This window comes from Aythya marila, assembly GCF_965140915.1.
Source record: "Aythya marila genome assembly, chromosome: 5".
Classification (NCBI taxonomy): Eukaryota; Metazoa; Chordata; class Aves; order Anseriformes; family Anatidae; genus Aythya; species Aythya marila.
This window is the reverse complement of record NC_139046.1, coordinates 46,348,142-46,374,455: the sequence shown is the minus strand read 5'-3', so window position 1 is coordinate 46,374,455 and position 26,314 is coordinate 46,348,142. Positions and strand designations below refer to the sequence as shown.

The 26,314-nt window shown below is 41.8% G+C and overlaps 1 protein-coding gene across 3 annotated transcripts in view; it reads right to left on the bottom strand.

The window, feature by feature from the left end:
- AP2A2 (adaptor related protein complex 2 subunit alpha 2) overlaps nucleotides 1-23,898 on the bottom strand; it is a 46,157-nt gene extending 22,259 nt beyond the window's left edge. For 2 of the 3 annotated variants that reach the window (XM_082761857.1, XM_082761858.1), the window contains exons 1-2: nucleotides 23,733-23,897; nucleotides 9,540-9,608 (exon numbers count right to left, since the gene is read on the bottom strand). In XM_082761857.1, coding sequence (XP_082617983.1) covers nucleotides 9,540-9,608; nucleotides 23,733-23,799 — 136 coding nt within the window. In that variant the 5' untranslated portion in view covers nucleotides 23,800-23,897. Of the gene's footprint in view, nucleotides 1-9,539; nucleotides 9,609-23,732 lie in introns of all 3 variants that reach the window. The other variant, XM_082761859.1, reaches the window with a different exon arrangement.
- Between the last annotated feature and the right edge of the window lie 2,416 nt (nucleotides 23,899-26,314).

The following is a 26,314-nucleotide window of genomic DNA, read 5'->3' as shown; positions in this document are numbered from 1 at the left end:
AGATACCCGAATTAACATTAGACATAACAGAACAAGATATCCAGATTAAGAAAAAAAAACACATTTATTTCCTTCTTCGGAAATAGTATGGCCCAAGGGAAAAACATACCCAGCCATGTACGTCTATTCACTGTTGCTATCAAACTACAGCTTAAGCAGCAGAATAAAGCTTTCTACATTTGCAACCTGGGGAAGGAATACTTCATATTATATTATTTTCCTGATAAGAGGGTACTCAACAGCTGAAACCTCCTCCCACTGCATTATTGTAAAGGAAAAGAACCGTATAAATCAAAGACATCCTACTTATGAAAGACAGAATATATTAGATATATATACACACACACACAAAGGCAGAGTGACAACTTTAACTTTTAAACATTTTTCAGCTGCTACCATAAGAAAGGTTTCTACAGGCTCTCAGTATTAGGTTTTCAATTTGTATTCTGTAAGAGATCTGAAAGGGAAAGAAAGAATCAATGCATAAGCCAGAGGGGCTTTATATTACTTCGTGATAAGCACATGCCAGCTAGTGACAAACCAACTGTTTCCAGGTGAATGATTTAAGGAACAGGTGATGCTGGATCCCATTACCAGATACAATTATGATTCACAGAAGGGGACACTAAACACCCTGAACCCATTTAAGCCTCTGATCCCCTAGTGGCTGAGATCTATGTAATTGAGGACTTGCTATGGTATTTAATAGCATTCCTATCACTAGTTACTTCTCTCAGAGATACAGATAGACCAAAAGGTGTCAGAAAGTAGCTTCATATCTACTTTACCATAAGTGGAAGAAACCTGAGCCTGCAAGACCGAGTCCAAGACTCAATTGTTGCTTCCTGTTAGCGCAGCATTACGCAGAAGTTGCAGGTATAAAACCCATTCTCTAATTTTGCCAAATGGCTCTGCTGTTGCCTTTTGAGATCACAAAGGAGGAGGGAGCATAGAACACTGCAATCCAATTGTTTAAATGAAAAACACAAGTAGAGGAAAGTATGCATGCTCAGAACTGGACAGGCTTTCACAACAAAGTATTTGTCGTGATTTGGCAATTCTTTTTTTTCAGGTTCAGGATTCAGGTATTTAAAGAGTTATATTCTTCCAAGCTACCAGCATTGGTAGAGCTCAGATTAACAACGGCCTTGAATTGTCAGGTATTTCAGGCATCTTTGATAGAAGTTATGCTCTGCAGTCAAGGCTCAAAATGTTATCATCCTACTGACAAAGAAAAAGCAGCTTCCTTCTATATCACGTGCTAACTGAGAACAGTATTGTAAAATTGGTACCTGAAACACTTTTCCTTAAGACAAGAAAAAAATATTTCACGCCTACTTTGAAAAGCCTCTGTCCCTTATATACAGCACAGGTAATCTGAAAGTTATGATTAAGAGGAAAGCTTAAATTAAGCCAAGTAACAGACATTAGATCTCTCTTTAAAGCTTTATTAGTCCCCAATATGTTATTTCCATCTACTACCACCCCCCCTTTTATTTAAATGCCATTTAATTAGCTGTGCAATTCAAAAAAAGATCATCGCAGCCAAAGGTCTCACTACATTCATGTAAATTCAACTGTGTTTTGAAGAAGCCTTTGCTTGAGGTTCTTACTGAAATTTTAACTGTTCAATTCCTCTCCACCCATGTGGCATTTACTGAGTTTAAAGGCTCTATTTTAAACATCACTAACAAGTCATCTTGCTGAAGTCCATGCAAAAATAGCACAGCCCTTCCCAGCCCCAAGCAAACATCCTGAAAACAAAAGCAGAAGGAAGTTTTGCACATTCTGTGTTATCTTTATTGCAATACACAATCATTTCTTTCAACTCAGCTCATTTTTAAATGCTTCCACGAACATTTGCAAGTACTGCAAATCAAGTCAGCAGAAACAGGAAGGATCCAGAACACACATCAGCAGGTTTTGAGCACAGTGGGCATTTCAAAGACTACTTGCTTTCCCTGAAAAGTTTGCTAGATCTCTTTCAGGCAGCCTTCCAAGAGGGAAGAATAAGGCACAAATGCTTTACAAGACCTTTTGGTTCCCAGGCAGCACCTTCTGTCCATGACTTGGATAATGAGTTAAAACACAGCATTTGCTTTTGAATCTTACTCTGTACACTTAAAAACCACCCTGCTACACAGCTACAGAGCCTGCTGCCAGCCGGAGGGGGCGGGAAGGCAGTTTGGTCCTGTAGGGTGCTCACTGGGGGACAGAGTGAGGAAGCCTGGCAAGTCTAGTCCTTCTAGCAGCCCAACAGTCGACTGCTATCTCAAAGTCTAGATATTCCTTAGAGTTAGAACTTCAGTTGTGACCTATACAAAACACAGCAGCAAACATCCGTGCTCCTCTGCATTCAGTGCGCTTCCTCCTTAGATGACTTCAGCTGTGTAACTTCAGACACTGACCTGTTTGTGCAGCTGGCACAGCAGTCCAGCAGGTTAACGTAACAGAAGGCCTGCTCCTAGCTTGAAAGCCAAAAGATGGAAGTTGCTTTTTATGGATGTATCTAAACTTTAAGGCATGACAAGATTTGTCTTCCTCTGAACGTGATACAGTCCAAGCCCTCTAACCAAAAGGCTGAATATTTGTGACTGATAACCCATACCAATTCATAAGGTGGTATTTAGCGACTGCTACTACCACCAAAACAGGATTACTACAGCGTCCCTACAACTCGGTTGATATTTGAAGCCTGGTTTTGCTTCCAACAATTCACTCTGTCAATGAAGACACCATTATTTTACTGTCAGATTGTCTCCTGCTTGTCTAAGAGGCGTATGAAAGTAGTGTGACTAAAACACCAGACCCATCTTAAATAATGGAAGGCTGCTTACACAGCATGGCAGGAAAGCAATCCACTGTCACACAGCTTGTTTAAAACATGTATTTAGAGGCTTGGACTTTTTATGGATTACTGTGTAGTTTGGGACAACGTGCTCAATCTTGGGAAAGCAAGTAAGCTGAAGTTAAAAACAAAAGCGGATATTACGAACTGACATTGGTGTTCCTTCTTCTGCACAAGCCAAAGCTCAGATTCAGTAGGATGTCTTAAATCCAGCAGCTACTCTTCTAACACAGAACCCATTAAGCAACAAGAAAAAAAAAAAGAGCTCCAGTGTCAGCTCTGGAAAAAAGAACATGCTTGAATCAAGCGGTAACCAAAGCTCATTTGCCTGCAGAAACAGCATATAAATCTGTGGGCAGTTTCACTAGTATACAGATTTTGCTTTGAGAGATCAAAATTAAGCAACACATCAATAAACCTGGTATTTTTCACTCAAGAAAGCAGATGTCCTTTACAAAGCAATTATTACTCTGACAACTAGACTTGAAGTCTGGCTCAAGCATGGGAAAAAAATAATTTTATAATCTGAAAACTAAACAAATGGATTTTTTTTTTGTTTCACACAACTCCTACAACTTCTGCTTTATTACACTCGTGTAGTTTCTTTATACTGCATTCATCTTATCTCAGTTAATGCAGAAGTATTTAAAGCAACCGTCAAGGACATGCTGACCTTAACAACACAGCTTCCTCACGCTGAAACAAGAGACAAAGCCACTTGAAGTACAGAGATCCTGGATTCCTCCTGAGCTCAGAGCACAGAAGCCAGATCCAAGCCCAGCACCAAGACATACACTGCACCAGTTCAAGAAAAGCATGGCTTTTCCAGAGATGTGCAGCATCATCCCAGCCTGTTGAGCACAAGGGCATTTTAAGCAGCAGCTTAACCCAAACATAAGGTGGGTAACAGGCTTGTGAGCTACTTCTGTGAGAGTAACAAGAGTAGTAATATTCACATGCTTATAGAGAGAGGCTGTCTTGCCAGCTACACGGAGTGAGGGTCTAGATACTGCAACACAACATGCAGAAGATTATAGAAGTCTAGTGGGAGGAAAGGATACCAGCCTCTTATGTTGGGCTCAAGCGAGAACATATCTGTGACAGGAGACATGACTGCCAGCTGTGCTTCTTGCAGCTGTCCCTTTCCGTGATTTGTAGCAACTCAGCCAGTCCAACTGCTGCATCTCCAGCCAGGTAATTAGCACAAGGCCCCTGCACACACCATAATTATTTAGTAGGAGACTCCATCTTAAGGGACTCCATCATACATTTACCTTAATACAAACTATTTAACTAACACTTTTTTTAAAAGTCAGTGCTACATAAAAAGGAATTGGGTTAAATTGAATAATCTTATTTAAACTGAGGGGGAAAACAAGCATTAATGAAGGTCTGGTTATTTTTATGTGGATAGTCTGCAAGGGAGAACCATGCAACTCAGAGCCCCCACAGAAATCCTGCAGCAGAAAGATACACAGCTATCACCTCCTCACACCCTCAAGGACGCAAACGGTTACACAACAAGCAGTCCAAACTCACTTCAACCACATTTTGACTTTTGTTTCTGTTTTTTCTTCTGAGTATGTCAAGTCATTGTCTTCAGCTGAATGACATTTTTCACCTAAAATCCACACAAAGTAAAGAAGTATACATGAGGGGAAAGTTGAGTCACATTTCACTCACATTACTCATTGAACACATACTGGTATTTATACAGAACTGTTCAAATTGTGCTTAGAGGATGTTATGCACAAGGTAAACAGGCTGAAGTTACTACACTGCTTTACTCACAACACCTTGAGCCTCTGATCATTGCCTGATTGACAGTTCTACACAGCTGGAAGCTTCTATGGTCCTTTCTCCTCTGCATCGGTTAACTAGAGAAGAATTTACTGTGTCTGTACGTTTGAATATTTTGGTACTTAAGCCATGAATTACCTTGCAAAACTGAGGAACAAAATTTCACAGGTCCTCATGAACTGTGCCATCAGCAGCTTTACCCTACAGCAATACAACACAGCTGAAGAACTACCTATATCAACCAGAGAATGCTATTTTAGTCAACTAAGAGCTTCATTACTGCCAAGTTTTCTTACAGTTATATACAGTGGCTTACATTGCTACCTTCCTCCATCAGGAGGGAAGAAGGGAGCAGAAGGGAACAGTGAGGACAAGCTCTATCACGCTAGGCAGACTTGTACTAGAGGTTACACTAGTGACCTCTGAATACCTGTTCATTCACACTTCACAGGACAAGGTTCAGAATGACTGATGGTAGCATAATACTGAATTACTTGTCATTGTTCATTCCAGAATCCTCAAACACTATTTACTGCACTTTACTAATAAAGTGCACTCAGAAAGCATTATGTACTTTTTTTTTTTTTTTTTTTTTTTTTAAGACTGCAAGGATTGCTGTGGTACCCAAAGTATATTCTCTGACTCATTTATTTTCTTTGCAATGTTTTCTGCGATTCCTTATTGCATTTATGACAGCCTGTTTAATACTAGCAGTGAGGTGAACGAAACCTCCTTCATGCTTGAAGCAGACTGGAATGCGCAGCTGGCAATGAGATTCTCCAGGTGCTTCAGTAATTGGATTTTGTTTCTTCTTTTTTTTTTTTTTTTAAAACACCTTTTGAAGTTTTTGCTCACTGCAAACTAAAGAAAGTCTGGTGGGAGCTTCTACTTTCATTAGTGAAAAATTGACAAAGTTTTGTAAACAAATTGAAGTCTGCCCATCAGTCAAAACAAGTTAGGAAAAAAAACAACAGGTATTGTAGCTTCAAGTTACGTTGCTGAAAGCACTGAATTTCTACATTAGTGTGACTGCAGCAAAGTTTCCAGTCAGGCATTAACCTCATGATGACAGAATAACATAGGCAAAATAATTGTTAGTATATCTATGGGAAAGGCTGTATGATGATCTGTCCTGTCTAAATATTAAGTAAAGATATTTAGATGCAGAAAAAACCTTCAGAAACGGTGAGAACTGGTACTGAAGTCTCAAGTAAAGAAGCTTGGAGATAGCTCAGAGCTTCCAGCAGAGCAGCTTTGCAGAAAGGGCAGGGAAGTTTGGAATCTGTTTGACTCTTTTAGTCAATTCAGGCCAACTACAACAGGTTGGTAGGGATGTTCCAGAAGAATACCAAGTCAGCCTGACTACAAACTACAGTATATTATAGATTTGGAAAGAAAAGGCATGTGAACAGAAGTCAGTAGCACTACAAAATCATAGCTGGAAATTAAGCTATTATTTGCTCCATTATTAGGCAAGTTGACTAGTGAAGCTGTTTGAAATGGGGAGAACGTCTCTTTGCACTTACGACTATCATCTAACTTGTAAATTTTAACTATGAAATTCATCCTGAATAGTACATAATTTGTTATCAGAGTCACATAAGCTTTCCTCAGGTTTTTATGTGCCTCTAATATGAGAAAGGATGGCTTTGTTCTGTCAGCAAGAGCTGCAAAGCAGATACAGGTCATTAATATTGGTGGTAGGGGGACAATTGGGCTGGATGATCTTGGAGGTTTTTTCCAGCCTTAATGGTTCTGTAATCTATAGTTGTCAGAGGGACAAAATACAACCTGTCAAGTTTGCACATTCCACGTTAAGACTGAATGTTGCATTGGAATTGGCTTGTCCCTGCCAGTTTATGCTACTCTTGTCAGGACTTCCCAACTGTGACGGGGAGCAGTCTCTCTGACACAGACTTTTTGTCTATTAATCTTTCAGCTGAGGGATTTCTGTAGTCTGTCTGCAAAGATCTAGAAGTTAATGCTCTTAGTATAAACTCATCTAAACTTCCATTACAACACAAGGTGAAAAATTAAAAATGAATACTATTCTAGGGTGACTCTGTTAGTAGAGGGGCAAAAGGCACCTTCATGGAGAGTGTAAAAAATCTGTTATCTTCTTGACTAAACTTCTAAAGCCAGGTACAACTAATTCACCTGTCTTCTATCGAGGTGAATTCAAGGTCTTCCATAAGAAGAGCCTGCCTCATGTAGAGACAGAATTGGCCCTCTTGAGGTTATGCTCTAGCAATAAAGGAGGTATTATTTGTATTCAGGTTGTATGTATACTTACTGACCTATGAGCTAAGTTCCACAGTTGAGCGACCAAAGGCTCAGCGTGCTAGGCCTTGACATACAAATGTACAAATGTCAAGAGGGCTCACAGAGCAAGCAGAACAGAAAAACAGCAAAGCAGTAATTTACCCAAGTCATCAACACCAGAACACTTTTTCTCAACCAGGAGGAGTCAGGTAAGACATCTCTAGCTCTAGCACATAGACCAATTATGCCTGTCAATTTCAGGCATAATAGGCTCTTCTACTTTGGAAAACATAGTATTCTCCACACAAAGCAGTTCTCAGACAATACAAGCTGAAATACGTAGATTTTCCCCTTATTAATAACACCAATTATTTTATTGGAAGTGAACAAATCTATGTAAAAGGAAAGGCTGTAGCATTCTTTTTTGTTTGTTTGTTTTGTGGTGTTTTTTGTTTGTTTGTTTGCCTCTGCCATGATATTAGAAGAACCCAGAATGAAATCAGAGGAGGTTTTAAGTAAAGCTTTCCTGAACAGATGGTAGAAAAATTTCAAGAAATATTAGAACACCTAGGCCCTGAGGTGAGCCCAGTTAAAAATCTAGAGCTTCCAGTGAGTAGATAACCAGCTGACTATATTATCAATTGAGTTGCTTTCCAAAAACAATGCAGAAGTAAGAAAACTATACCCTGTAAGTCTGTGGGAAACACTAAGCCAAAACAAGAACTGGTGTACGTCACTTTCAGGGGTCTTCATCATCTCTGCTGCATGCAAGACCATTTAAATTAATCCAGTTTTAGTCAAGTTCAGGAAAAGTTGGAACAGAATGAATACAATTCTCAGATTCATATTCACTCTTGTTAGGGATGTAGAATGTGGTGCTCCGATAGAACAAAAGTTAGTACCTTCATACGTGCACTGCAAGGCACATCCAAAACAGGACTTGGCTGGGACTCCCTTACGGAATTTTCGCCTCTCAGCAAACATCTTTAAATGTCACAAGCTTAAGTTTCACTGATGTTTTCACTCTCCCCTCCCATCAAGCATGTCAACAGTACGTGACAATTCACAAAAAAATACATATACATGCAGATATATACACACACGTATTTATATAATAACCTCTGTCATAGGGTAACTGAGTAAATGCAGTGACTTTCCAAGGGAAAAGAGGAAGGTTCTCATATTCACCCTCGTATGCCATTATTTTTCACTTCCTTTTCACAGCAAAGCATCTATCTAACACTGATGTTGGACTGATTTTTGGCAGAAGTAGCAGGCTTTGTGTAGTCTATTCTAGAGCTTGTTTTTCCCATCATTTAATCCAAGAATAAAACTTGTGTCCATTCTCCAGTCAGTGACCAGTAGACATCGCCTTTGCACACACTGAGCAACCAGTACATAGCTCAAGGGTCTACTAAGCACTTGTTTACAAGATTAACAGCCATTTTTGTTAGTTCCAACTGCATGATCTCATCACCAAGTAAAAGCATAAAATGGTGGCATTTTAATAAGGCAGTTTAATCTCCAAGCAAGATCTATACTAGACACAGTTAATATGTCTTGCAGATAAAGACGCTGAATTGAACTGAAAACAGGTTAGGAAGTTACTGTACATGTTTAATAAATTAACCACAGAAGTTTAATGTTACTTCATCTGTCAATTCATTTCACTTTGCCATACTTCCTTATGAGATGCAGCACTTTAAAAAAATCAACAGATTTATATGAAGTTCAGGAAAGCTACTTCAGACTTTGGTAGTGCAAAAAGCATTCCAAATAGAAACATTAGTCAAAGTCAGAATAGAAAAATGAAGGTAAAAAAGGCTTAATCCAAAATCAGCAAGTTCTGAAGCCACATATATGAACTCCACGCTGCAATGCCTTATCTAGGTGCACACACAGCCCCATATCTATTTAAACAGAATGTTTACCATAGCCACGTCTGCTGGAATTTCATTTAAAAACATCTCAATTACCCTTCAAAATCTTTAAAATTTGAGGCCACATACAAAACTTGAACACACTTATAGCATGAGTATTACTATGCATTGCTTAAGAAGTGAATTGTTTCCTCTTGGAATTTACGAGGATAGAATTAGTCATTGCATGTATTTTGTTTCATATGAATAACCTTTACTGCTGTTACTTATAGGAGAGGTCAAGACATATGGCCTATCAACTACATATTTTTATCTTAAGTTTTTCAGAAGACAATTTAATACATTACTTCCCTAAGTGGTTGGGAGTGGGAGGATGGTTGAACATGTACTGTTTTAGTAAAAATAATTACACCCACTCATGTTTTCTCAAACTAGTTTGTGGCCTCCTGAAAAAAAACAGGTAAAGTAGTCACATGGTTGGGTGGCAAAGTATTAGAAAGTTTGTGAACACTATCTCAGCTCTTTGATAGAGGAGGGAGTTTTCTTTCCTTATGGCTGAGTCACAGGACTGCAAAGAAGCTCTGTGCTTAAGAGAACACCTTCAGTAGCTATTGGAACAGTCTGTGCTAGCATTTTGCTTATGTCCACAGCTGACAGAAAATCTGAACATGTAAAAGCAAAACAAAAACCCATACAAAAATGCCATGAGGAAAGCAAACACTATAGTTTAAAACAGTCAAGTCACTTACCTTTAAATTTTGACCGAATGTTTGCTAGTTCTTTATTTATTCTCTTTATCTCTGCTTCTTTGCTTTTGCCTGCAATCAAAAGAACATACATCAGGATACAGTGTCTACAGCCCTCTGCCAACCCCAAGCTTCTTTACACCCAACCACGTTGCATGAACATACAAACATCAGGAGGAATTACTGCTCTCCCCCCCAGCCCACAGCAGCATTAGGAATAGATGAAGGGAAACATCACAGAGTTAACTTCAGCATTGCTTTATTGGGGAATCTGAGAAGCTAACAACACCTCTACATTTCAAAAAGTTGCACTTGCAGACTTTAACTATATAGGACTTTCAAGTCTAATCTGAAATGTCTTTATTACTGACTTGCACAAACACCTCAATTCCTGTATTCTTTGGAGTAAAACAGGAAGAGGAAACAGAATGACTTCTGATTCGATTACTAGGTTGACAGTGCTCTTAAAGAAAGAATCATAGAATCGCAGAACGGTAGGAAAGAGAAACGAATCTTCCTAAACAACTTCTGTTGCTCCTCAGCTTAAGGAGCAAATGTACTGTTTCTCTATTGAATAGTCATTCAAGCAGCTTTCAAAACAACGCCTTTACATTCTTAATGGGCATTAAAAAGGAACAATAATAAAACTATGAGCGCCACAAAGACTGAAAGACCTCAGACAGAAGGGATACATGCTTAAGGTTTACTAGACATTTGATATATCCTAGAAAAGTCACCTTAGAAAACAGAAGTATTTACAACTCCCGTTTTCTTAGATGTCTTTACCACCTTAGCCTCCTTAACAATTCATATTCCATAGCAGCTTCTGGTTGTAAGGACAGGTATTAGGTTTTACCATGCCGAGTTTAATAACCACAGAAATAAGCTGCAGTTTCAATTCTGTTGATACAAGCTTGTCCAGGTAATACTTAAATTGTCCGAACCAAACAAATTCATTATTTGTTAGCATTTTGTCTTTCAGGGACAGATTCTACAATGGTCTGGGTCAGTTATCCCCTATCAAAGTGAGCATGGTAGGATAAAGCATCCAACTCAGGTATCATATACAATTGCTTGAAGCTTGAGGGAAACAAATGAAGCCCATTCCAGCAACTCAGAACTGGACATCTAGTTGGGTTGCAAGTTCAGACCAGTATGGAATTAACTTTCTAACAGTTTCCAAAACATCTGAAGTGGCCGCAGAAAAAGGCAGCTGCCTCTACTCTCTAACAAGCGTATTGGGCTACAAGGTTGCGTACCTAAGTTCCTGTCCCTGCATGAAAGTGATCCACTTTGATCTGCAGGGGCAATCAGATGCCCCACTGTGACAAATCCCTTTCCTCACCACCTCTCTGATCACAACCACAGCCATGTCCGTGCAGGGAGGGTACAGGACAAGGCTTGAAGAGCAAATCAGGACCAGCACTCCACAACACCTCCAGGCTCATCCCTTTCTGCCACATAAGCAGAACAACTCCCGGCATTTAAACATCGTACTACATTTGCATGTCCAAACTTCCCATGCCGCCCAATGACTTTCCCATCCCTTCCCCATTCCAAAGATGATCTGGCAGCAGGATGCCTCTGTTTGGATCAGGAATTTAACCAATATTTCATGCAACAGTTTTCTTCAAATTAAACATGGCCTACCTAAAATAAGCTGGTTTTAAAGCTGTAACAATACTCTCTGCATAAATGGACACCAACTGATAGAATCTAAAGCTTAAAGTGTTTTCTACCACAGATTTTAGATCTGTCTTAATTGGATTAGATTATTTGTCCTGTGCACATGCCAGAGATAACCAGGTGTTCATGTCTAAGGTACTTGTCAGCATTAGGAATTCACTACCAGACAGAAGCAAGTCTTTTGTAACATATGCCAAAGGGATGCAAGTGTTAATGTAAATAAAAAGCATTCCAAGTTTCCTAAGCTACCTTCAATCAGCACTTTTTCAAACATGAAAATACTTCCGTTATTTTCAGCAATTAATCTGTTCCAGTATAATAATAATAATAAAGAGCGTAACGTTTTAATTTCTAAAGCTACCAATTTCTTTCCCCCCTTTACCAAGCAAAGGGCATATCTCATTTTAAAATGTTACCATTGAGTCCAGAGACTGTGTACTTCAGTTAGATAAACTGGTCAGAGAACACTGACCTCAGTCTGGGATACATTCAAGTTAGTGAACTTCAGTAGAATATTTAATTACCTAAATTCAGAAGCTAGGTCCTTGCTGTGTCTTTAGGCTCTGTCTGCAGGTAAAACACACTGCAATATTTACTGTGAATTATTAGCAATTGTTTCTCTAACCTCAGGAAGTGAGGCAATAATCACTGAAACTTAAAATGGCTTAAAATGGGGAGGGATGGAAGAAACATGACAAGTACTTCAGTGTCATACAGCTTTTTTAAACCCAAAACAAAATCATGGCTTTAAAAAAAATAAAATAAAATAAAAAACCACAAAAACAATACCACAAACCTCTCTATCCATTACACTCACACGTTATCAGTTACTGCTAGAAACTGTGTTCTTTGTGTCCTAAGCAAGCAACAGAGTATTGAGGGAAGCTAGACTAAAATACTTTAGGAATCTGTGAAGTCAGCACCCTTTGGTAGAAGCAGATTGCAGCCTCAGCAAAAGAATAAACAAAATCCCCCATGCACAGCTGCAACGGTGAGCTGTCAGGAAGACCCACACCGAACAACAACCTCAGGTCTTTAGTTTTGGTTTCATTGGAAACCAAGAACTTGCATAGCACGTGAACAGAAAAACAGCCTGTTTTTAGTAATTCTTTCAGGCCGTTCTATTTTGAACGCGCTATGTAATCTCATCTAGACCTTGACAAAACACCAATACCATAGCAACCAGCTGGTGATAAAAACTTAACTCCCCATACTGGAGCCCCAGCGTGGATGATTAAGTCCTAAGGTGCCTCCTTACCACATTGATTTCACCCATAAAGCATCTGGAAGTAAAGAAATTACTTCATCTCTTCCAAGTTTCATTTAGCAGGCTGTTGGAAGCTTGTCTAGAGCGAGCTGTTGCGGATTTCAGCAAGCAGGCTCACTAACTGCTTCAGTTAAAGCTGCTACTTTTACAGCTACTCAGAAAGTCACCTTTGGGATTATTAAGATCAACAAAGCTGCTGTTAGCTGAAGAACAAGAGTAAAAGAAAAAAATTTTTTTTTTTTAATCTCCCGAAGTTCACTTTACACTTAATAGTGCAACTAAAATGGTGTAAATAACTTTTAAGCTAATGAATGGATTTCATTATCAGCCATTCCAAAGTCAAGCAAAATATCCTCTCAATGTCAACATTTAAGTTAAAATTAAGCTGAAATACCTTAACAAAAAAAAAAAAAAAACAAGACAACACAACAACTCACAAGCACAGCACTTCCTGAAGCCTCCAGCAGTTACGTTGCACAGTAAGCTTATTCAAGCTTAACTTACTGTTCATATAAGAGGATGACAAAGCAAAATAAAACCTCATAGTGGCAGGTAGCTTCAGTTTGTTATACAGCTTCAGTTTGTTACACATATAAAGAAAATAATAAAAAAGAAAACAACAACAACAAAAAACTAGCATCAATTTTGGCTAGATCTTCCTTTCCCCTAAGAAGGAAGCTAGATCTTCCCTCTCCATTAAACAAAACATGTTTAACCAACAAGTTTTCCTCACGTTACTCAGGCACAGTAACAGTGAAGAATTTCTGCATTATTTACTTTTGCCATGCCTAGAAATACTTCAGCTTCCTTAAGGATGGTCAAAAATGAAGATAAAACCACTGCTGACAACAGCTGAAGAAGTTCTGTGCTGCAGAACTAGAAGCTTGCCTTTCAAAGCTTGCAAGGGCAATTGCTCCACCTGTCTCATTTCCAGTCTGTTAAGCAGCTTCCCATTTCAAGAAATTACCTGAGCTGCAAGCTACTCAACTTACAGGGACTTCTCAAAGGTAACATCATGTGGATAAACTGATGGGTACGGCAGCAGTTAAGTTGGAGCACACGATCACGTTCCGCATGAATTCAGGCCATATCCTTCTCACTTTCATTTATCCAGGCTTTTTCAAGTCTAACAAGATGATAATTAGATACCCATAGCAAGTTATTAAAAGAGGTGACTTCAAACTGGTACGTTTTAGCCCACTACTCTGAAGAAGGCAGCCACAGGCGTACAACTGCTGTTAGCCTTCTCCGAGATGAGTACCTGAGCAAACGGGTACCCAGCCACAACGTGGGCCCTGGCGCTCAGCAAGCGATTACTTCATAGCTGGCAGACCGCCATGCTTCAGGCTCCACTGTGCTGCCTGCTGCCTTCATTAGGCAAGGTAAATTTAGCCTGCGCTGTACTCTTATCTTTAATTATCATCTTGTTTAACAAAGATATACTAGTGAACATCAAAAGTCATCCAGCTCTTCAGGGAACCAGTTGCTATCCTTAACCTCCTGGTAATCCAGGCTTCGGGCAGAGCTTCAGGAAGTATTGCATGAACAACAGCACCGCACCTAGGCTGGGAATTCTGCATTAAAATCCACAGAAGAATGAGAAAACAGAAAAGTTAGACCAAAGGGATTGTCGAGTCTGCTCACTTGAAGAGAACAGTTTAGACATAATCTAATACTAACTTGGCAGGAGGACTGAAAGACTAAGCAAGTACTTCAAGGGTGGAATTAGTGGGCTACTTGTGGCTCATTTAAACAGTGACCTGCTCCAGCAGGATTAACTTGTTGCTGCTGCTGCTCTCAGGATAAACAGCCTAAGCCAAGACTGATGCCCCAAGTGCATCCACGGTGATCAGACAGAACAGTAACCAGTTCTTAGCTTTTAGACAAACAGACCATTTAGCATATTTCTGACCAAATGCACGCATTTCTTTCCCTAAGGAGCAGAGAAGCACTTGTTCTACCCAAACACTGAGGGGAGTGAATTTCTGCAGGCAAGATTTTATTAAAAGGCTGGTACGCTGACAACGTGTACAGCAAAAGATTTGCTGTACAGAAGTTTAGATATTTCCAGTACTCACCTGGTTCTTATTTGTTCACGGCGAGCAGCCAGCATAATTAAGCCCACCCTCTAATTGGTTTATTTTGATTTTATGCACAGGTCAGAACTGTTACATGGTGTTGCTTCTTAGCCTTAATTGCCCTATGGCCATCTGATGATCCTGTGATTATAGCCGTGCCATTATTAGTGTGAAGAGCTATAAAGCACGCTGGGTAGGAGGCTCGATTAGCATGACAAAGAGCTCGCCAGCATTCTGTCATGCTTCTTGAAGGTAAGTAGCATTGGTTTCTATTTGTGGCACTGCCATTTGTCCAACAGAACACGTTGCTCTGTTCATATTCAATTATTGAACAGGCTTTGAAGACATGACAAGTTGAGTTTTCTGTTTAGGAAAGCAGCACCACAAATACCATCAAGGCTAAGAGCAGCAGCTTTTTCCCCTCCAAACTCTAGAGGCCAGGAACATCTATTTGGGAACAATATAAAAGTTCTTACTCAGAACACATCCTCCATTTTCAAGTTCTTTCAGAACTGTTAGATGCTTAAGACAGTTACAAATCTGTCACTGTTTTCCAAACATAAGAACTTAGAATCATGGAATGGTTTGGGTTGGAAGGACCTTAAAAGACCACCCAGTTCCAACCCCCTGTCATGAGCAGGGACACCTCCCACCAGCCCAGGTTGCCCAAAGTCCCATCCAAACTGGCCTTGAGCACTTCCAGGGATGGGGCAGCCACAGCTTCTCTGGGCAGCCTGTGCCAGTGCCTCACCACCCTCAGAGTAAAGAATTTATTCCAAATATCTAATCTAAATTTATCCTCTTCTTTAGTTTAAAAGCATTCCTCCTTGTCCTATCACTACACTCCCTGACAAAGAGTCAGAGTGACTCAGCTCCCTCAACCTGTCCTCACAGGAGAGGTGCTCCAGCCCCGTGATCATCTTCGTGTCCTTCCTCTGGACTTGTTCTAATAATTCCACGTCCTCCTTGTGCTGGGGTCCCCAGAGCTGAACACAGGGCTCCAGGTGGAGTCTCATGAGAGTGGAGCAGAGGGGCAGAATCCCCTCCCTCTCCTTGCTGGCCCTACTGCTTTTGGTGCAGCCCAGGACAGGGTTGGCTTTCTGGGCTGCAAGTGCATGTTGCCGGCTCGTGTTGAGCTTCTTGTCAACACCCCCCCCCCTCCCAGGACCTTCTCTCCTTCTCCTCAGAGCTGCTCTCGATCCATTCCCCACCCAGCCTGGATTTGTGCTTGGGATTGCCCCAGCACAGGCGCAGGACCTTGCACTGGGCTTTGTTGAACCTCATGAGGTTACACAGCCCCATCCTGAGAGGTGCCTGCCCAGCTCCCTCTGGATGGTATCCCTTCCCTCCGGCATGCCAACCGCACCACACAGCTTGGTGTCATCACAAACGTGCTGAAGGTGTGCTCGATCCCACTGTCCATATCACCAACAAAGATGTTAAACATCTGTTAGGTTTTCCTTAGCCTCTACATTAGGAACATCTAAGCTGACTGGCAAGTGAGGTGGGAGAGATTCCACAGTCAAACTGCGATAAGCCTCCCTTCAGCACAATACGTTGATGGAGTTTCGTAATCAGTTTGGTTCAAGGCTACTCTTAAAAGACAGCAACTCCAGACCATTCCTTGGCACTGCTCTCCCCCTGGACACACATTCCTGCTACCATCTTGTACTGCTGCAGGTCAGGAGACTCAGGGAGCCAATACTGCCAAAAGCAAGCTGTTTATTTAGTGTCCCAGTAGTAAGTCTTATCAGCTTTACCACAAGAGATAATGCCAGCAGAAGAGAGCAGAATACATGACCAGGCAGAGAGCAAGTTCACCACATTCACCATCTGAACACACTTTAGGCAGCTTAAAGCAATCAGATTATGCACTTGCCTTTCCTATTGCTAAAAAAAGCTTACAAGCATGATGCTAGGACTACATCGTGTTCTTAAACCCTGCTCTGTCAGAGGATGGAGACAGAAAGCGGGTGAAAGAGAGAGCCCAAATCAAAACCACTAGCACCTCTGCAATAAAAATCATGCAAATACAGGAAAATATTAATGTAAAACTAATGAGGGCACTTACTCTTGCCTTTGTGATGAAACTTCTACAGTCTTGCGTATCAGTATACTAAACTATTATTTTTACCTGCCAGCAGAACAGTCATGTTATAGCTCTACCGTATAGATTAGACATCTCCCATGCAGATCATTTACTGCATTTCATGAAGCAAAACATCAAATCCATCCTCCACCTCCTCCCCCTAATCTCCAAGACAGCTGGTTATTTAACACCGCAGGTGAGAGTGCTGAAAGGCAGCACGTCACAGGGCAGTGCAGCAGAGTGGTCTGCTTGCTGTATGCCTGCAGGAATCCTTTCATTTGGGTAAACTATCAGAAGGAGTTAATTACAGGTCCGCTCGAATATGTCTGGAGGACACTGGTGCTATCCTTTACAAACTCACTGTGAAACTAATTCAAAGCAACTAATATAAGATACCATACCTTTGCAAAATGTTAGCGTGGCTCCAGTTTTGTTCAAAAAAGTCAAACAGTACAAGGCTGCAGAATAACAAGCTTTTTGCTTAATGGTTGTTAACATCCTGATATGAATAAAAATGTAAGTACATGCTGTTCTTTCACAAGACATTTGATCAGAGGGAAACAAAAAAGTGTCTGTCCCTTCTCTCTTCCTTGCCTCCAGCCCCCACAAAAACAACAATTTGGAATGGCACAATGACAGCTGAGGGCTGCTGTGCCTTGGGACATCCTGATGCAATTAGGTATCCGTTGCTGCAGCGGAAGAGATCAGTGACCTAGTGATCACACTCAAGACCCCTACAGACCTCACATTTCCAAGACATTGCATAACGAGTGAACTGAGATTCACAGAACTGACTTCTTCCTCCAGTATGTCGCTGGAGGCTGGTCACTATAACAACGCTTCTCGTGAAACAGCAGGGAGTCACAGGCTTTACTGTAATCCAGTAATCTATTAATTCCTTGTCCTCCTCAGGAAAGGGAAATAAATGCAAGAGAGAACACAGCAGCTTCCAAAACCCATCAATTTAGATACTCTTAACTGATGTAATTTAATCATTTTAAACGTTGCCATGGATGTTTTCTATAACCAGGCATCACATGTTAAGAAAAACAATGTAATAGGGTCATGCACTAAGACCAGGTTTTACTCCAAATGAAGTGAAAGCTTACTGGAAGCTCATATCTTAGTGACTTTATGAAGACTGAAGCATCCATCTGGCAATTCAGTTGACAGAAAGACCTTGACTCTTATGAAAAGAAGCTTCAGGCTAAGATGATATACAAAAGCAGAAGCACAACATTAGTCTGGCACAGAAAGCAGCTCTTCCTCCTTCCTTGACTGATCAGCATTTTAGTGGCCATTTCCTTGAGTGACATTTTCAGATCGTGCTGTTACACTCCCTTCACCAGGGTAAGGCAGCATTTGCACTGAGATAATTCAAGGCACTGTGGACTCTTCTTCATCTCAGTTCATGTTCAAACAACAGAGCAGTTTGAGGCTCACCCAAATTCTCGTCGTTTCACTGTCACATCTAACCTGGACTATATCCTACGCGAGCTCATTAACTGATGCAGCTAACACCATGTTCTCTGCAGCAGTGCTCAACTTCCTCTTACCAGCCCTCATGGGCTGCCTTTATCCAAAGCATCTCCAATGCAGCAGTCGTTATACCATTCCATTGACTCTGACAGAGTGGTTGGATGTTAGCATGAAAGATCCTAGCTCTTTACTACCTCTCATCTACTGATTATCATTTTCACCTACTTTTCTCAGCCAAACGTACACAAATTCAACAGTGTAAAAAAAAAAATAAAAATCAAAAAGAAGAGTTCAGTGCAAGAAGCAGAAGAAAGCAAAGACAGAGAAGCCACATGCAGAACTCCAGTTTTGTTTTACACCCCCACCCCCTCAGATTAATCTCATGCTAATTGTGCTTTTCCTTAGATCACTCTCCTGCAAATAGTCGCAAGTGATGCAAGACCTGGTGCTTCTCATAGCTCTACATAGCACCCTCTCCTAGGGTCTTCTTTGGCCAGACAGCGACAGGGAAGCGTCTGTATTGGAGGAGTGGCCACAGCCTCCCAGGACAAACAGGACAGACAGCAAATTGATAACACTTGCCTTCAAATTTCTTCTGAGAGATAAGTAGTCTGCACATACACAGCAAAGTCCTTGACTGTCTACAGAAGTAAAACAAGTCCTACTTTAGAATTATACCCCCTGCAGTTAAGAACCTACACTTCAGAGGAGCACGTAGGGGCTTTAGTCCACGCTCTGAAAGCCACGTTACTGATACAGCACCAAAACAAGCCCTATGTGCCCAACTCACCCTATGTGAAGTTTCTTTCACTGTGTAGCTGCTCTCAAGAACAAACTCTGATCTTTAAGCTCACGTGTGCCCCTCTCACACACATGGGTAGGGCACTTCATTATACACTGTCCAGTCAAAAGGGTAATCAGCATATGACCAATTGCACAAACCAGCCTTTTTTAACCCCCCCATGTGCCTATCTGTAACCTGATGTTCTTTACCTAATGTACCCATCCCAATTCAGTGAAGCAAACCTACTGAAAACAGACTGCAAGAGGTCTGAACAATTTCCCTGCCTAGTACAAATTGGAATTAATGTGTTAAATTCTGTAAGAGATACTTATTTAATACATCTGTTAGGCTTTACTTAAGGAAAAAATATAGCCCAGGGAGAAAGGAGCGGTATCTTGGTACAGAAGAAGAGATATGGAAATATTTTGAGAACTAAACTAAAGGAATCCTCCTTCACTCTGTCCAACTTCTACAGTACCACTGAAAATGTAAGACAGTTATTGAAAGTAGGGAGGGAAAACAAGAACTGCCTTGTCCTACAAACCTGGGGCAAAAGCACCTTTTGCCTCTGTGTAGGCCCATTTCATCAGCGCAAGAGTAGATGACTTCATAATTTTACAGTGGAGGATTGGATTACCAGTAGTATCTTTAATACTATAACAGAAAGTAGTCCTACACCACCGCAAGCTCTCCTAGTTTTCCTGGTGAATGGCAGATAAGGCTGCTGTTGCAACAGAACTGCCTGAGTGACAGATGACTTGGAACTTTATCACCAGGTAAGCATAAAGCCATTCTCACAAAAAAAAAGAAAACTGACCTGTGATGATGCATCTTGCTGTTTAATCAGCAAAGACAGCTGAAGAGTTTATAAAGCACCATCTTGCCTTAACGAGATCACTCTTTGTGTGCATGTACTGGGAAGTTGCAAAAAAGATTTAGCACACTTGAGTTAAAAACAAGCATTTCTTAGAGGACTCCATATGCTTGTGTGCGTAACGCATGCAGGTTTTGTTGGGTTTCAGCTCGAGGCACTTCATCCAAGCAGTGACAAGTGCTCTTCCAGAGCTGAGATCTGGATGGCACTCCATCAAACCCCTGGTCACAGCTTTACAGCTCCACTATCACCACCATCTATTTTGCACTACAGTCCTGTCTTGCTATTTTCTCAGTAGGCCACGTTATATAGGAGTTAATTACCTGTGCTATCTCAACTACGTGCTTCAGTTCAGCTTTCAACTTTTAGTTTTCTTGTCTCTTCTCTGGGGTCTACAAAAGACAAGAGCTAAAAAACTATTTGCTGTACTATTCTATATATGTTACAAAGCCATCTGCCTGGGCAAGCTTCTAGACAAGCCCATATCTCTACCAGCAAGCTGTCATGTTATTTTCACTTTTCTTAAGAAGTCTTTTCTCTCCACCAAGCAAAAATACAAATATATGCAAAATACATGGCCTACAACAAGAAGTTGTCCTGAAATAAGACTCTGATACCAGAAACTGCAGAATAACTTGTTTTCTTACAGTCGGGTTTTAAAAATGCACTTGATATTTGTGAAGATATGTGAAGAAAGAACATTTCATTTTGAAAATGTCAGTGAGTATTAGTGTATCACATACGCTAGGGCAAAGTCAAAATATTAAGAAGCTCTTCCATTTCTTAAAAAGGTTTTGTAATTTTTGCTGTAAGTAGTATTCTTAAAAAAAAAAAAAAAAGCTTTGTAGACTTGAGAAAACAGAATATCTTAAGCAGACTTTTAAAAATCAGGTAGAAAGTCAGTCTTGTGTTCAAAGTCATGGCATAGAAGCATTTCACACACAGATCAAGAAGTTTAACAGATAACCCAGGTGTCTAAAAACATGCTTAACCAACAAAGTAACAACCAACCTTTAATTACTAAATACAGACCAGCAGTGTTAACTCACAACCAGCTAGAGTTGTAAGAACTGAAAGTTGCTGTCAAATATATTTTTTGAAGTTCTGTAATAGACTTGTAAAAATAGACATGGAAGATGAGCGTGACTCCCAGATCAGTAATTTAATAAATTTGTTTGAGAATACATTGTTCAGCGCTGCAGATGCTGTAGGTACAGATGACCAAGAAATAAACCTTGATGTAAGATTAAATATTTATAAAGATAGAAGGTCTAAATTTACTGAAGTCCCTCTTGAAGTGTTATGCTGTTACCATGGAAACATGCTGTACATCCACCTAAGCAGTTAGCACATATCTACATTTTCATTATTCAGCAACATCTATGATGCAAATTCCTTATCTGCACAAAGTATTTCAGAAAAAAAAAGTCCGATTTATAATCTGGAAAGATTGTAGGCAAATTAAAAAATTCAGGCACCTATGGCAAAGAGATGGCACCTATTAAAAGGAGATGAATGAGTCAAAGACAAAAATAAGACCAATTTAGAATAGCAGCAGGTATTTGGCACATCAGTACACGGATCAGATATTTTGTTTGATTTTCAGGCTAGAACAGAGCCTAAAAGCTGCACTTGGTGTCTTGTTTCCCTCCCATCCCAGAACAGGCACATTTTCTTAGATCTCCATGTCCAAAGATCCTGTCAGCTAAGCAGCTGTTACTTTCTGTTCTTGACAAATACCTAGCTCCCCACACTGAAAAGGGAAAGATGGAACTCAAGCTAATACCAGTGTTTGCAAAATGCAAAGTCCCTAGAGAGTGCTCTTCAGTGTATTTGGGAATCTTACTCAGCCCATGGTTAACTGGCAACACTAGGAGCTCCCTTGATGGAAGAGACGCAGGTGTTATTGAACAGCTATTTGTAAGCTGCCTAGATCACCTACCAGTGGGAACTATCAGCTCTTTCACAGCTATTTAGAAGAGGCAGTTGCCTTCTTCATCATGAAGATGAAAGATACAAAGGTAACTACAGCTTCCAGTAGCTGGAAAGGGACAGAATTATCTGTATATGTTTAAACAGATAAAGCATTAACATCTTATTTGTTTCACACAGCAGTTACTTCTTTGCCACTCTTGCAGACATAGAGAGCATGAGTGGTTTGCTGTCCAAACTGGACAGACAGGTGGTTGTTTCATCCGGGTTCCTGCACTGTCTAAACAATGGCAAGCCTGTGGAAAAAACACTAATTTGTTCTTCCTACTACCTTAAATCTTGTAATTCTGTATCTATTAACTTATGTTAGGTACCTAAGACCTTGAATGTTTCTCTTGTTTTCAGAGAAATTGAGTAGAAGGAAACACGAGTGGAGGAATACTGACCAACTGCAAGACGTAAGAGATACTTGAAGAATAAAATTATAGTACTTCTAGTGAAATGAATGAAATAAGTCATTCAAAAGAGCTAAAACACATCAGCAACAATGTCTTACATTATCACCAGGTGAAACTATGTTACACATGCAGCTGGCACACAACAGTGGTGTACTAGAAGATGTTCAGGAAACTGGGCCAACCAGCCAAAGCACAAGAGTGAGTCAGTAACCTTGAACTGATAAACACCACATTTTGTATGCGCAGAAGGCCATTAAGAGCGAAGTCTGAAGGAACCTAAGGATCTGAAACTCGGTTATGAAAAAATGCTGAGACAACGCCTTCCGTAGAGAAGATTCAGGACCTTGAATTTTACGTACCAGGCTATAAATCCACATCACCTGAATTTAGTTGAAGGAAACTGCACATTTAAGGGGTCTCATTTTATCAGTCCAGTTTTCTCTCCAGTCTTTTCTATTGCTCCTAGATTAATTCCGAAGTCATCACCACAAAGCCCTCTGAAGGTGGAGACATTTCCAAGCCAGTTTGGTTATCCTAATATGCGCCTAGCTAGATCGCCATAATTTTACATTACAATCTCTCCAAATCCACGTTTATCTGTCAGACACGAAGCCTTGATGACATTCCTTTTAAAATAGCCTCAGGTAATCCGCAGCCGCGCAGGTGGACAAAATATATGGCCGTTTCATCACGCCAACCACAGCGACCTTAGCCCTTCCCCAGGCAATTCTTGCCACATCACACACTTAGATCTCTGACTTCGATTAATATTAAACTGCTCTCTCATGCAGGTCCCGGGGCTGGGAAGGAAGGCAGCCAGCCCCCAGCCCCACCAAGCCCTACGCTTCTCTCTGCCCTCTGCACCACAGCCCTACGCAGAGGGTCCCCGCTCCCCTCAGGCCACGCTCCCTCAGCGATTACAAGCGAGCGGATCCCAGGAGCTGCTTTCTATCACAACAGGATTTGAAAGCAGACTGAAGCCAAGCGTAAACACACCCAGAGAAGGCCCTGCTCGCTGCCAGCCTTCCAGAGGCCTGCTTTCCTTCAGGGACATTTTGCATCGAGAGCCGGCTGCGGCTCTGAGAGGCGACCGCCAGTGCCCACCCCGGCCCCAGCCGCCCACCGCCGCCCTTTGGGATCCCCGACGGGCTCCGAGCCCCCCGGCACCCCTTTTCCACCGAGGCCTCGGCCACAACAAAGGGACAACCCCCCCACACACACAAAATCAAGCCGACCAGACCAGAAGAGCCGTAAATTAACCCCAAACCCGCAGCAGAAAGCCTTCGGCTGCCCGCCCCGAGCTCTCCTCCCCCCCCCGCATCTCCCGCCGCCCCCCCGGGGCGCGTCGCCATTTCGTGAGGCGGCAGAGCCGCGGGCGGCCCGGCGCGGCGGCCAGGGGCAGCGAAGGGAGCCGAGAGGGGGAGGACGAGGGAACCCCCCCCACACCGCGGCCCCAAAACACCCGGTGATCGCCCGGCCGGCGCGGCACGGCACGGCACGGCCCTGCCCTGCCCAACCCAGGCCCCACCGCGCCCCGGCCGGCGCTCACAGTTGCGGATATCGGAGATGAAGACGGCCAAGCCTCGCATCCCATCGCCCTTCGACACCGCCGGCATGGTGGCGAGCGATCACGGCCGCCCAGCGCCGCGCCAAAGCACCGCAACCCCACCGCCGCTTCTCCCCGCGGGGCTCCTCAGGCCGCTGCCGCCGCCTCTGCTGCGCGCAGGCGCCGCGATGGCTCCCGCTCCCCGGCGGGCGGCGGGCGGCGAGGCTCGGGCACCCCCTGGCGGGCGGAGGCGGCGGGGACCCGGCCCTGCCCTCCCCGTGTGTCCCTGCCCTCCCCGTGTGTCCCTCTCGGCCCCCCGCTGCCGGTGTTGGGGGCTGGTTTGTGGGGCACGGCCTGTAAGGGGTGAACGGGAGCTGCAGGGTCCTTCTGCTGAGGCGTCGGTGTCTCCTCAGGAACGGCCTAATCGCTGCCTCACCCCCTGCCCCCGCGGATTTTAGTGATGGGTGAAGGAGGAGCGTGTGGGTTTTGCCTCAGAGAGTGTTAACTTCTAAGAGAGAAGGAGAGGGACAGCAGATCTGACAGGGAAGTGGGATTTCAGAGGTAAGTTTGGATCTAGGATCTTATTTCTGAAGTGTGGAGAGGGAGGTACTGACTCCTTACGGTAGGATACGTAAGACCATGGTTTCCCCAGTGCGGGCCAACGCAGGACGCATCTCAGTCCTCCAGTGAAAAATGGGCCCCAAAAGCTGTGCATGGGATCTCCATCACAAGCCTTGCATAGTTAGAAGAGCTGGTACATGCAGATCCTGTCACAACCCCCTGGGGTAAGCAGTGCAGTTGTTCTGCATTACACATGGCAATTCATGCTACCCTGGGCGTGCAGGTGTGCGAGGCCAGGGCCACATGTCTCCCTCGAAGGACGTGAACGTGCAGAGCAACACAGTCCCACGCCACATCTGCTCCTGAGATGGAAAACATTTCAAGGTTAAACTTTCTTAAACACACCAAAGAGGTTGGACTGCACAGAGCATTTAATCTCATCAGTTGAAAATAGATTCAAAGGGTGTCAAAACTGGCCTAGTCTCCCTAAACCACAGTGTGTTGAGAGGTTCAGTCATAACACAAATTATTAGTAGACTTAGCAGGTTATAATGACCTCTAGAATCATGGGATTTAGGACTACTGGAGATCACTCAGTAATTTATTTAATCTGTTTTCTTGTATTCTTCAAACTATTTCATTTCGCATGGTGTTTTTTTTTGGGGTTTTTTTTGGTTTTTTTTTTCTTCCCTGCATTGAGCCAAAAACTAGATTTTAGTCACAGTCCGTTGTCCAGAAAGGCATAGTTTTGATCTGACATCATCAAAAGGTACCAAATGTACTGTTTCTCTGGGTAGTTTGTTCCCATGGTTAATGCTCCTCATTTAAAGCTCGCATCTTACTTAAATTTATCAAGCTTCAGTGCCTATAAGTTAATGATATATTTTTCTCTCATAAATAAAGAGCTATGCAATACTTGATACTCTTTTTCAGATAGTGGTGGCACACTTCAGCCAGGTCACCTCTCAAGTGTCTTTTCTGCATGTTTTCAGGATACATTTTTACACCAGTGCTTTTTAGTTGGATATTTATTAGAAAGAGAAAATGATAGCATCTGGTAGTCAGGAATGTGTCCTTTCCTCCCTGGGCATAGTAGACCAAGTGCAGCTAGTGGCAATTGTGCACAATGCAGATGCTCTGGATAAGGAAGTTTAGATGAAGAAAATTGTGCTTCTTCAGAGTTTTATAATCAAATACTGATGTTTAACTATAATTTCCATTTACCTTCAAAGCTGAAAACTTAAGATTTCACTACATAGGAATTCCTTTTTCTGAAAAACAAACAAACAAACAAATATTAGAGTTAAACAAAACAAGATGTTGAACTAATTTCTACTCTTGAGAGCAGAGTGACACGTAAAGGCTATGTATATCAGTTCTGTCTGGCTGCATTCCAGTCAACACTGCAGCTGTAAGATGTGCAGGTACACTTAAGCAACCTTTTAAGAAGGAACTTAAATACAGCTAGTGGAATAGCTGTGGCAGTACCAAGCACATTATGGGTTGTAAATTCTGTTTCAGAAGGGGAGTAAATATTCAAATAGAAAACCTACGTGGAGCTCTTTAGTGTTATAACTATTTCATTTTTAACTGACTCAGTATGCAGTACGCATTCCCCAGCTATTTTATATCCACCTCCTTTGACTGACATTTCAGTCTTTACTATACACATTCTTGCTCTCGTGTTTTTTTTGTTTTTTTTTTTTTTGCGTCAACAAATTCTTATGCAATTATGGTGAATGCCCCTACTTCCTCTTAATTTAGAGCTCAGTAGCCAATTTCAGACAGTTTTGGTAGGGAGAAGATAAAGATTTTACATGAATAAACAGCCAGTTAGAGGAAAGAGAGCTCGTAATGGTCTCTAGATGCATTCTGACTGAAAGAAATGTAATGCGAGCCCAATGTGTTATTAGAGAGCACAGAGTTCACACTAGATACCCCTTACAAATGACCTAGTTGATATATCTGGAAAATGTTTCAGTTTGAGCTCAACATCTACAAAACACCAGCTTGTGAGAACCCAG